The sequence below is a fragment of the Pristiophorus japonicus genome, chromosome 13, assembly GCF_044704955.1.
Source record: "Pristiophorus japonicus isolate sPriJap1 chromosome 13, sPriJap1.hap1, whole genome shotgun sequence".
NCBI classification, from domain to species: Eukaryota; Metazoa; Chordata; class Chondrichthyes; family Pristiophoridae; genus Pristiophorus; species Pristiophorus japonicus.
The window spans coordinates 88,592,471-88,606,144 of record NC_091989.1 but is presented as its reverse complement, the minus strand read 5'-3'; the positions used below and the strand labels follow the sequence as shown (position 1 = coordinate 88,606,144).

General features: G+C 44.7%; 1 protein-coding gene across 1 annotated transcript in view; it reads left to right on the top strand.

Moving 5' to 3' along the window:
* Nucleotides 1-13,674, top strand: part of hydin (HYDIN axonemal central pair apparatus protein) — a 1,725,340-nt gene that overhangs the window by 370,428 nt on the left and 1,341,238 nt on the right. The window contains 1 exon segment of the mRNA XM_070897728.1: nucleotides 8,842-8,941. Within this exon segment, the coding sequence (XP_070753829.1) occupies nucleotides 8,842-8,941 (100 nt within the window).

Genomic DNA, 13,674 nt, shown 5'->3' with positions numbered 1-13,674 from the left:
ATGGGACTAAAGGTGAAAAAGTCCCCTGGACCTGATGGTCTGCATCCTAGGGTCTTAAAAGAAATGGCTGCAGAGATAGTGGATACATTGGTTGTAATCTACTAAAATTCCCTGGATTCTGGAGAGGTCTCAGCGGATTGGAAAACTGCAAATGTAACGCCCCTATTTAAGAAGAGAGGGAGACAGAAAGCAGGAAACTATAGACCAGTTCGCCTAACCTCTGACATTGGGAAAGTGCTGGAGTCCATTATTATACAAGTAGTAGCAGGACATTTAGAAAATCATAATGCAGTCAAGCATAATTTTATGAAAGGGAAATCATGTTTGGCAGATTTGCTGGAGTTCTTTGAGGATGTAATGAGCAGGGATTTCCAGAAAGTATTCGATAAGGTGCCACATAAAAGGTTACTGCACAAGATAAGAGCTCACAGGGTTGGGGGTAATATATAAGCATGGATAGAGGATTGGCTAACTAACAGAAAACAGAGAGTTGGCATAAATGGGTCATTTTCAGGTTGGCAAACAGTAACTAGTGGGGTGCCACAGGGATCAGTGCTGGGGTCTCAACTATTTACAATATATATTAATGACTTGGATGAAGGGACTGAGTATAATGTAGCCAGATTTGCTGATGATCCAAAGGTAGGTGGGAAAGCAAGTTGTGTGGAGGACGCAAATAATCTGCAAAGGAATATAGATAGGCTGAGTGGGCAAAAATTTGGCAGATGAAGTATAATGTGGGAAAATGTGAGGTTATCCACTGGTAGGAAAAATAAAAAAGCAAATTATTATTTAAATGGGGAGAGATTATAAAATGCTGAGGGACAGAGGCATCTAGGGATCCTTGTACATGAACTAAACAAAACACAAAAAGTAATAAGCAATTAATTAACATAAAAAATAGAAGGAACTCTGCCCCTAAAGCACCAAGACCAAAGTAATAAGCAATCAATCAATCAGTAACAAATAAAAAATAGAAGTCCTACCTTTATGTGAAGGGAAGGCACCGGGCCGCCGATGAGGGGGGGAAGAGAGGAGGAGGAGGAGGAGGGTGGGGGGAGAGGAGGAGGAGGGTGGGGGGAGAGGAGGAGGAGGAGGGTGGGGGGGCGAGAAGGAGGAGGGGGGGAAGAGGAGGGGTGGGGGAAGAGGAGGAGGGCGGGGAGGTTAAACAGACGAGCCTGTCCTGTGAGCGTGAACTTCCATTAGTTCAAAACTCTTGCAAGAATCCAACTCCACTTACTCACTTCACACAAGTATTAATTATTGAAAAAAAAGTCCTGCCCAACTATACCTAGGTGCTGAACTCACTTTCAGGCTGAACTCCCACTGGGGCTAAATTCCATTGTCGTCTGTGCTTTCACAGTCCACTGTTCCCTCAAGGTCGTGGCGGTGAGCTCATTCGGCCAGGGCTAGGGGCGACGTGCTTTGGGCCCCAACCACACAGCCTGCACCACACGCACACAGAATCTGAGGGCGAGGAGCTACTGCACATGTGTGCACACTCTAGCACGCATATGCAGAGGTCCCGGCACTGTTTTCATCGCCGGGACCTGGCTCCGCCCCCCACGGTTTTGCTGCGCTGCGCCAAGGGCCTGGATCAATCGGACTGCGTGAAGAATTCGAAGGTAAATAATAGGCGGACCTCATGGAGGTGCGCCGTTCTAAGGATCGGTGGAAACTTGGCCCCATTTTCTCTGCATCCACTTTGTCATGCCCCTTCATAATCTTATACATTTCAATAAGATCACCTCTCATTCTTCTGAATTCCAATGAGTAGAGGCCCAACCTACTCAACCTTTCCTCATAAGTCAACCCCCTCATCTCCGGAATCAACCTAGTGAACCTTCTCTGAACTGCCTCCAAAGCAACTATATCCTTTCGTAAATATGGAAACCAAAACTGCACGCAATATTCCAGGTGTGGCCTCACCAATACCTTGTATAACTGTAGCAAGACTTCCCTGATTTTATACTCCATCCCCTTTGCAATAAAGGCCAAGATTCCATTGGCCTTCCTGATCACTTGCTGTACCTGCATACTAACCTTTTGTGTTTCATGCACAAGTACCCCAGGTCTCGCTGTACTGCAGCACTTTGCAATCTTTCTCCATTTAAATAATAACTTGCTCTTTTTTTTGCCAAAGTGCATGACCTCACACTTTCTAACATTATCCTCCATCTGACAAATCTTTGCCCACTCACTTAGGCTGTCGATGTCCTTTTTCAGATTTTTTGTGTCCTCCTCATACATCGCTTTTCCTCCCACCTTTGTATCGTCAGCAAACTTGGCTACGTTACACTCAGTCGATTCTTCCAAGCTGTTTATATCGATTGTAAATAGTTGGGGTCCCAGCACTGATCCCTGCGGCACCCCACTAGTTACTAGTTGCCAACCAGAGAATGAACCATTTATCCCCACTCTCTGTTCTCTGTTAGTTAGCCAATCCTCTATCCATGCTAATATATTACCCCCCACCCCGTGAACTTTTATCTTGTGCAGTAACCTTTTATGTGGCACCTTCTGGAAGTCCAAATACACCACATCCACTGGTTCCACTTTATCCACCCTGTTCGTTACATCCTCAAAGAATTTCAGCAAATTTGTCAAACATGACTTCCTCTTCATAAATCCATGCTGACTCTGCCTGACCGAATTTTGCTTTTCCAAATGTCCTGCTACTGCTTCTTTGATAATGGACTCCAATATTTTCCCAACCACAGATGTTAGACTAACTGGTCTATAGTTTCCTGCTTTTTGTTTGCCTCCTTTTTTAAATAGGGGCGTTACATTTGCAGTTTTCCAATCTGCTGGGGCCTCCCCAGAATCCTTGGAATTTTGGTAAATTACAACCAATGCATCCATAATCCCTGCCGCTACTTCTCTTAAGACCCTAGGATGCAAGCCATCAGGTCCAGGGGATTTAGCTGCCTTTAGTCCCATTATCTTGCTGAGTACTACCTCCTCAGTGATTGTGATTGTGTTAAGTTCCTCCCCCCCATAGCCCCTTGACTATCCACTGTTGGAATATTGTTAGTGTCCTCCACCTTAAAAACTGATACAAAATATTTGTTCAGAGTTTCTGCCATCTCCATGTTCCCTATTACTAATTCCCCGGTCTCATCCTCTAAGGGACCAACATTTACTTTAGCCACTCTTTTCCTTTTTATATACCTATAGAAACTCTTGCTATCTGTTTTTATATTTCATGCTAGTTTACTTTCATAGTCTATCTTCCCTTTCTTAATCATTTTTTTAGTAATTCTTTGTTGGCTTTTAAAAGCTTCCCAATCTTCTGTCCTCCCACTAGTTTTGGCCACTTTGTATACCCTTATTTTTAATTGGATACCGTCCTTTATTTCTTTAGTTAGCCATGGATGGCTATCTTTTCTCTTACACCATTTGCTCTTCACTGGAATATATTTTTCTTGAGAGTTGTAAAATAGCTCCTTAAATGTACACCACTGTTCATCAACCATCCTACACTTTGATCAATTTTCCCAGTCCACTTTAGCCAACTCTGCCCTCATACCTTCTGTTATGTCTTGAATAGAGAGTCAGACCAGATACTGCAAGCTCAAACTAAGGTGTGACCGTAGTCCTTTATTACAAATCTCAGAGCGCCTCTCCAGCCTGTGAGGCCTCCTTATATGCAGGTGCGCCCAAGGGATTGTGGGATCCCTTGGGATTCCAGGGGATGAGCCTTCTGGTGGTTAGACATGGTATTTACAGGTTTACATACATAACACCTTCATAGTCTTTATTTAAGCTTAGTATGCTGGTTAGAGATCCAACTTTCTCACCCTCCACCTGAATTCAAAATTCAATCATGCTATGATCACTCATTCCAAGGGGATCCTTTACGAGGAGATTGTTTATTAATCCTGTCTCATTACACAGGACCAGGTCTAAGATAGCCTGCCTTCTGGTTGGTTCCGTTACATAGTGCTCAAGGAACCCGTCCCTTATGCACTCTATGAATTCTTCCTCAAGGCTGCCCTGACCAATTTGATTTGTCCAATCAATATGGAGGTTAAAATCGCCCATGATTATTGCTGTTCCCTTTTTACAAGCCCCCACTATTTCTTGCTTTAGGCTCCGACCAACAGAGTTGCTACTGTTAGGGGGCCTATAGACTACGCCCACCAGTGACTTTTTCCTCTTATTATTCCTTATCTCCACCCAAATTGTTTCAACATCCTGATCATTTGAGCCAATATCGTTTCTCACTATTGCAGTGATTCCATCCTTTATCAATAGAGCTACCCCTCCTCCTTTTCCTTTTTGTCTGTCCTTCCGGATTGTCAAATACCCCTGAATATTTAATTCCCAGTCCTAGTCACCTGGCAACCACGTCTCTGTAATGGCTATCAGATTATACCCATTTGTCTCAATTTGTGCCGTCAACTCATCTATTTTGTTACAAATGCATCGTGCATTTAGACAAAGTGCCTTTAAATTTGTTTTTACGCTTTTTTCCTGCTTGTTTCCTCTCTCCTTCAAACTCACTTTCTTTATTTTTGCTTTCTAATTCCAGCTTTACTCCCCTCCCGACTGAATCTATTTTCAGGTTGCCATCCCCCTGCCAAGCTAATTAAAACCCTCCCCAACAGCACTAGCAACCCCCCCCCACGAGGATATTGGTCCCGGCCCTGTTGATGTGCAACCTGTCCGGCTTGTACAGGTCCCACCTCCCCCAGAAACGATCCCAATGCCTCAGGAAACTAAAGCCCTCCCACCTGCACCATCTCTCCAGCCACGTATTCATCTGCTCTATCCTCCTATTTCTGTACTCACTAGCTCAAAGCACTGGGAGTAATCCGGAGATTACTACCTTTGCGGTCCTGCTTTTTAATTCTAGCTCCCTAAACTCTGCTTGCAGAACCTCATCCCTCTTCCTACCCATGTTATTGGTACTGATGTGGACCACAATCTCTGGCTGTTCACCCTCTTCCCCCCAAAATGCCCTGCAGCCTCTCAGTGACATCCTTGACCCTGGCACCAGGGAGGCAACATACCATCCTAGAGTCATGTCTGTGGCCGCAGAAACATCCGCCTGCTCCCCTGACTATGGAATCCCCTACCACTATAACTCTTCCATTCCTTTTCCTCCCCCCTCCCATGCAGTTGAGCCACCCGTGGTGCCGTGGACTGGGCTCTGGCTGCACTCCCCAGAGCCACCACTGATACTCAGATCAGAATACCAGTTGGAGAGCGAGATGGACTTAGGGTCTCCTGCACTACCTGCCTAGTCCTCCTCTTCTGTGCAGGGGTCACTGAAACCCTATCTGCCTGCACACTCTTCAGCTGCGAGGTGACTGCCTCTAGAAACGCAGGAATGTAGGAAACGCAGCAGCCGATTTTCTCACAAGCAAGCTCCCACAAACAGCAAAGTGATAATGACCAGATGATCAGGTTTTTTTTGTTGTGTTGATTGAGGGATAAATATTGGCCCAGAACACCAGGGATAACTCCCCTCCTCTTCTTCGAAATAGTGCCATGGGATCCTTTATGTCCACTCGGTTCAATGTTTTATCCGAAAGACGGCACCTCCGATAGTGCAGTGTCAAAAATTTTTTCGGCTCAAGTCCCTGGAGTGGGACTTTAACCCACAACCTTCTGACTCAGAATTGAGAGTGCTACTCACTGAGCCACAGCTGACACTGAGAGAGTGCTACCATGAGCTGCTAGTGTATATGTATATATGTATGTATGTATGTGCGTGTGCATGTATGTGTGTGTATATATGTATGTGTGTATGTATATGTGTATGTATATATGTGTATATATATATGTGTATGTATATATGTATATGTATATATGTGTGTGTGTATATATACGTGTATATATGTGTAAACGTGTGTATATATACACGTGTATATATGTGTATACGTGTGTATATGTACGTGTATATATATGTATATGTGTGTATATATATGTCTACGTGTATATACACGTGTGTATGTGGATACATGTATACACACACACCACACGTGTGTATATGTGTATACGTGTAGGCACGAATGCATGACCTCATCTCTCTCATCCGGAAGGAGGAGAGCATGCCGGGAGTTCTGAGATGCAGTAATCGTGACAATCTTTTAAAAAGGGAACAAGTCCGACTGCAGCAACTACAGAGGAACTGTTGTCGGCCACTGGCTGAGGAGGTCCTCCCGGAGTCACAGTGCGGATTGTGTCCACCTCGGGGTACAACGGACATGATCTTTACGGCACGACAACTGCAAGAAATATAGAGGGAACAGCACCAACACTTGTACATGGCCGCCTTTGATCTTACAAGGACCACTGTTAACCACGAGGGACTATGGAGCGTCCTCCTCCGTTTCGGCTGCCCTCAAAAGTTTGTTGCCATCCTCCACCTGCTCCACGACGACATGCAAGCCGTGATCCTGACCAATGGATCCACCACAGACCCAATCCACATCTGGACCGGGGTAAAGCAGGGCTGCGTCATCGCGCCAACCCTCTTTTCGATCTTTCTTGTTGCAATGCTCCACCTCAAATTCAACAAGCTTCCCGCTGGAGTGAAACTAAACTATAGAACCGGTGGGAACCTGTTCAACCCCTTCGTCGCTTCCAGGCTAGATCCAAGACCGTCCCATCCTCTGTCGTCGAACTACAGTATGACGACGCTTGCGTCTGCGCACATTCAGAGACTGAATTCCAAGCCATTGTCAACATCTTCACCGAGGCGTACGAAAGCACGGGACTTATACTAAACATCCGTAAGATAAAGGTCCTCCACCAACCTGACCCCGCCACACAGCACTGCCCCCCCCAGACATCAAGATCCATGGCGCACCCTTGGACAACGTGGACCAATACCTCGGGAGCCTATTATCAGCAAGAGCAGAAGTCGACGACGAGGTCCAACACTGCCTTCAGTGCATCTGCACAGCCTTCGGTCGCTTGAGGAAGAGAGTGTTTGAAAACCAGGACTTCAATTCTGACAGCAAACTTATGGTCTACAAAGCAGTAGTGATACCCACTCTCCTATATGGCTCAGAGACGTAGACCATATACAGCAGACACCTCAAAGAGCTGGGGAAGTACCACCAGCGCTGCCTCCGCAAGATCCTTCAAATCCCCTGGGAGGATAGATGTACCAACGTCAGTGTTCTCGATCAGGCCAACATCCCCAGCATCAAAGCACTGACCACACTCGACCAGCTCCGTTCGGCGGGCCACATTGTCCGCATGCCCGAAACAAGACTCCCAAAGCAAGCACTTTACTTGGAACTCCTACACGGCAAGCGAGCCCCAGGTGGGCCGACGAAACGTTTCAAGGATACCCTCAAAGCCTTCTTGTTAAAGCGCAACACCCCCACTGACACCTGGGAATCCCTGGCCAAAGACCGCCCTAACTGGAGGAAGAGCATCCGGGAGGGAGCTGAGCACCTCGAGTCTCGTCACCAGGAGCATGCAGAAAACAAGCACAGGCAGCGAAAGGAGCGTGCGGCAAACCAGACTCCCACCCACCCTTTCCTCCAACGACTGTCTGTCCCACCTGTGACAGAGACTGTAATTCCCGTATTGGACTGTTCAGTCACCTGAGAACTCACTTTTAGAGTGGAAGCAAGACTTCCTCGATTTCGAGGGACTACCTATGATATGATATATAAAAATCATGCGTGTAGCATGTGTCCATCACGTGTCCATGTGGCCTAATACCACACTTTGTTACAGATATTGAGAGAAAGAAAGACAATTAGTACCATGAACCTGAAACTTACAATAGGTTACAGTGAATTATGAGCAGTGGGATTAAAGGAACAGGTGAGGTTTGCTGCTAAATATCACAACTGAGCCCTGGACCTCAGAATACCAATGAGAAACTCTGTGGAAGATCCATTGCTATTGAATTATAAAATTATTTATCAAACAGGATTTAGGTATTTAGTGATTTTACCACTCTGTGGTACCATGAAATATATAACAAATACCAAAGTATATAAAATTGCTTTTCCCCAAGTATTCGCTGACTTGCAATAATGTCTGGTGTGGGAATGGAAATGTCACATTGATTTATGTAATATATTAAAAAATTAGTCTTGGTCCAGTGTGGATTTGTCTTCAGCGATGAAGGGCATTTGTCTGACTTTATCCACTGTCGTGGTCAAATGTAATTTGTTTGAATTGGCCTTAAGTTTAACGTGTAGCATAAACAATGCATGTTAAATGACTCCAATGTTGGACAGAAGTAACCATTCTCAGCTCTTAGCAGTTCATTTCAAGCTAAATTAAATTAGTCTGGGAAAAACACGTTGAGTTGAAACCTTGCTGGTCTTTTGTTCTGCCTGACATAGCAGCATGATTTGTATTGAATTCAGACTCATACTGAATAGGTGATACAATACTGCTGTAGACCTTGGTTTTTTGATAAAGTGCAACATCCCAACAGACACCTGGGAGTCCTGGCCCAAGACCGCCCTAAGTGGAGGAAGTGCATCCAAGAGGGCACTGAGCACCTCGAATCTCAACGGCGAGAGCATGCAGAAATCAAGCGCAGGCAATGGAAAGAGCGTGCGGCAAACCAGTCCCACTCAACCCTTTCCCTCAACGACTATCTGTCCCACCTGTGACAGAGTTTGTGGCTCTCGTATTGGACTGTTTAGCCACCAAAGAACTCACTTCAGGAGTGGAAGCAAGTCTTCCTCGATTCCGAGGGACTGCCCATGATGATGATGAGACCTTGGTGTCACCTGATAAGAGATGGTTTCAGCCAATATGATAGATAACAGATCAGTAAGCACCCATGTTATTTGTAACAATGATGATTACTGTTGCATGTAACTGGTTATGTTTTTGTGGGTTTTTTTTCAGGAAGGAGATGTCTGGCCCAATTCCACAGCTGAAATAAGTGTCATCTTCAAACCTCAAGAAGCAAGGGTCTACCAGCAAACAGTCTACTGTGACATCACAGGTACAGAATATCACCTATTAGCCACTACTGCTTCATGCCCCAACCCACTCGCTGCTCCTCCTGCCTTGTTACTGAGTTCCATCTGGATAGGCCTGTGGTTTCCCTCTGCTCTACTCTTGGCATCTTCTGCCATACCCATTATGGCACTCTCAAAGTTGCATTCCACACAGCATCATTTCCTTATCTCGATGCTAAGCACACCAATCTCCCCCTCAGCAAACAAATCTCTTTAGTCTCCTCCATGTTCTCCTCTGCCGCTGCCCCACAGCTAACTCGTATTACCCATCGACTCTGCATTACCTAAATGTTTGTGGTGGTGGTGTGACTCTCGCTACCAGGTTCCACCTTGTCCTGTCCCCTTACTCTTCTCACACATTTTTCTTCCTTTGACCATCTCGCCCTCTACCACCCCTTCAGTTTTTGCTTCAATATTTTTCTTGTCTATCTCTGTTCCAAATCTCCTGACAATTTCCTAGCTGGATTCTCCCTTCTCTTCTCAGTGCCTCTGCAATGAGCGACTCTTCATTCCTGGTGATTTCAATATACCTAAACTCCTCTGATGCCCATTCATCAGATTTCTCAGTTAACCTCACCATGCACATGACTTTCCCACCTACACACAAACCTCCAGCCGCCAGGGTATGGTAGCATGGTGGTTATGTTACTGGACTAGTAATCCCGAGGCCGGGACTAATAATGCAGAGACACGAGTTCAAATCCTACCAGGGCAGCTGGGGAATAAATTTGGTAAAATAAATACATCTGGAATTTAAAAAAATCTCGAAGTGATGACCATGAAAACCCCATCTTGTTCACTATTGTCCTTTAGGGGAAGGGAGAAATCTGCCGTCCTTACCCGGTCTGGCTTATATGTGACTCCAGACACACAGCAATGTGCTTGACACTTAACTGCCTTCTGAAATGGCAGCCCACCTTCTCAAAGGCTATTAGCGGTGGGAAATAAATTATAGCTTTGCCAGTGACGCCCAAAACCCATGAATTAATAAAAAATAACATATATGTCATTTCAAGAGGCTTCACACTTCTGAGATGTGTACTTTGCGTTCATCTCACCTATGGCACCCACCCCCACCACGACTCAAATCCTCATCACACAACTGCTCGCAAAATGACCTACCTTGATTCACCTTGGTCCTCCCCAACTACTGCTTTATCTCCTAGCTCCCGTTCCTTTATAAAACACTTGATCCCGTCATTGCTCCCCAACTCCGCACCCCCCTCTTCCATTATTCTCCTCCAAATCCCTTCATTCTGTCTTCTGGACTGTCCACAGCACCATGTCTGCTGTTGTCAGTCACACGTTACATCTTTGTGAATGTAACTAGAGTGCTTTCTTCATCCTTCTTGGTCTCACACAGTCAACCTTTCCATCATTCTCCATAGTTCCAGCATAGTTAGTACATCTCCTGTAATGGTTTCTTCTCCCATCTCCACTCGATCACATTGGATGTGCCACAAAGCTCCATCCCTGCCCCCTCCCCCCCCCCCCCCCCCCCCCACCCCCGCTTCCTTGTCTACATGCTGTCCCTTGGCAACATCATTCATAGGCATCTGGTCAGTTTTCACACAAATGCTGATGACATCGATATTTACTTCTCTGCCATCACTCGATTTCTTGACCACCTCTGTGTTTAGCTGACATCAGAACAAGAACTGCTTTCAACTCAACATTAGCAAGACTGAAGGCATCCTACCCTTCTCCTGGCTATAACTTTGCACCTCATTATGATTTACTCCTCCTCCTTGGCAGCTCCTTCAGGCTGAGACTGATGTTGTGTAATGTCAGTGTTCTGTTTGATTTTGAACTGAGCTTCAAACCCCACATCCTAGCCATCATCAAGATCACTTTTGAAACCTGCCGACACTCCTACCTCACCCCATTGCTGCTTTGTCACATTTTTCAATTACTCCAATGCCAGCCTCAGTTCTGCCCATCAGAAATTGGCACTTGTTTTTCATTCTGATACAGGCATCCTATCTCATTCGAAGTCCTGCCCCATGTGGCCTCTGTGCTCATTAACCTTTATTGGCTCCCTATGCGGTGATTTTGAAATCGTTGTCTTCATCTACAAATCTCTCATAGCTCTTCAATGCGCCCTCATTCAGCTGTTTGCTCCTGCATGCACTCTCTGCTCTCCTCACTTTGAGTTCTTGCTTCACTCCAGCAGAAGATCCTGAAACTGATTGACCTATGCTTACTAAAACAAAGAGCATTTCTGTTCGGTGAAAGGTCATTAACTCTTTTCTCTCTCTACAGATACTGTTTGATCTGCTGAGTGTTTCCAGCATTCTCTGTTTTTACTTATGCTCTCTAAAGTGTTGCGCCATGCTACATCCCCTCCCTTCCTCCAAGGCGTCCGAAAACCTACCTATTTGAACTTGCCATTGGTTACCAGTCCTCATCTTCTCCAACTACTGCTCAATGTCTGGTTATTTTCACCACTCTGAGGTGCTTTGGACCTCAGTTATATCAGCGCAAGTTGTTGTTGATAAATCGAATGGGTCAAGTAGAATAAATTGTATAAAGCCATTTTGTAAGGTTCCTCCAATGGCTAAATGGTAAGTTCATCACCCAATTCAGCACTGAACCATGTAAACCAAGAAGGCCTTGGGTTCAATTTCTGGTCTCGGCTGGTGTGGGGCGTGGACACTAAAATCGGGCTATTCTCCACATTCACTTTCAAAAGAAGAGAGGGAAAAATGAGAAAATTATAAGGAAGGCAGTGGAATATTTGTACTTGCTCATTCATTCCATCGCCACATAAACTGAATACTTCATCATACAGGAAGGAAAACCCTCTGCTTTTTTGGTCAGGTCTTTTTCCCCCATCTAATGAACTAATGTTGAAATACTGTTCATTGTTCTCCAGTCCTCTACTTTGTTACTGACATGCTAACAAATATCTGTTGTGAGGGCATTTAGTGAGATTTGCATATTTAAATGTTTTATAAATACTGTTGTGGGCATTGAGGCTAAAATAATATTTTGTAAGCTAAGGCATTAAACCTTCTAATCAGTTGTATGGTGATATTATTTTACTAAAAGTTGGAATTTGCAAAACCATACATGCCAACCTAGAAAGTGATGAATAACTTGAAGAAAGCTGACATAGCCTCAAAAAGCTTCCTCCAAAATGCTGCTGCCAGCTTCACTTCTCTCTATGCCCACCCCCCCTCCCCCTTCCTCCCTAAAAGAAGTGCTCCTGTGCTCCTATTTACAGGCGCTCCTGCTGTGATTGACATCGATACACACTGTGAGCAAAAATTCACATTCTCAGGAATTTACACCCACAGAGGGCAATGCTATCAATTGGATGCAATACTCGGGAGCAGTGGAGCTGCCTCAAAATGTTGGCTGACAGTGCTAAATGTATATGTGTGACTGGCACCAAGATTAAAACGGAATAACTCAAAACCGAGGCTGTGAAACAAAATGTTCTGCTTCACAAAGCACAAGTCATAGTTGAGCTGCACAGGCAAGTCTGTGCTTTTTTTGTCTATGATTTATTTTATTCCGTCCCATTAGTTTTCTCTGCTCCTTGCTTCATTTCCTCGCTGAGAGGGAAGGCAGCCTGCTCGTGTCAGTGCTTCGACTGAGCCATCCACAGCAGGTGTGCAAATAGCTTGGGGTGTGCCACCATTCCCTCCTTGCCTGGCCCCTGTTTGGTATCTCTCTCAATAGCATGGCTATGATCTCGGATTTGTTGTGGAATTGCAGCCATCAATAATGTCTGACCTTGCTTTAGCACAGCTTTATCATTTTGTATAATTATTGTACATCTTGCGAAACGATTTCAGGTCTGTAATTCAATCTCAAACTGATGGTGTTTATTGACCTTGAGAGCTGTATCATCACCATACTGAATCGGAATACTGCAGATAACTCCCCTTTACACTCTCTCATTAGATGCCATCCAGTAATAGCTTGTTTAATATTGTTTGTGTTGTGTCTCTTGTGGTTGATGGGAAAATTTTTCATACGTGCCTGCATTTCGTTCATTTAGAAAAATGTCCTTGTTTTTATTGCCAACGGTTGCCCTGAAATGGTATTGATTCACTTATCGATTAATTCATACTGAGTCAGGGAGTAGAATTGACAGGTGCTAAAATGCTGATTTTACATCAGTGTCTGTCTGAGGTTATTACATTTTCAAAGGGAACAAACTCCTTTCTCTTCTGTGCAGAAGTACATTGAGAGACTGTAAGGTAATCCCAAAGGTTGCAAGCACAATGTCCGAAGGAACTTTGATGCTATTTCACAGGTGCCCTTATTCTCAAAAGCTAACATCGTATTTTCAACTTTGCTTGTCTTTTTAAACTTTTTTTCTTTTTTCTTGTGCTCACCAAAGTGAGACTATCAGTAGTGGAAATTGAACACATTTCTAGTAACAGCATCAAAAACTCCCATGTCAGGTGTAAATCAGATAAATACAGATGAGAGAGACAATTTGGCCCATCTTAGTATCCAAGGTCAGATGCAGAATAAAACTGCTTGTATTCAGCTCCAGCAATATGCCTTAACCTCAGACTCCGAGGAGCACCTCCTTTTCTGCGAGTGTGAAATTTTCTTTTCTCACAATAGCAATCTTGTGACTTCTGTGTGATGGCCAACTTATGCTGAATTATGCCCCATAGCAGTGGAACCGTTACTTGAGCACTCCAATGGTTTGCTCAGTGAGGGCTCCATTCGACCTATGGGAATGGAACATGTT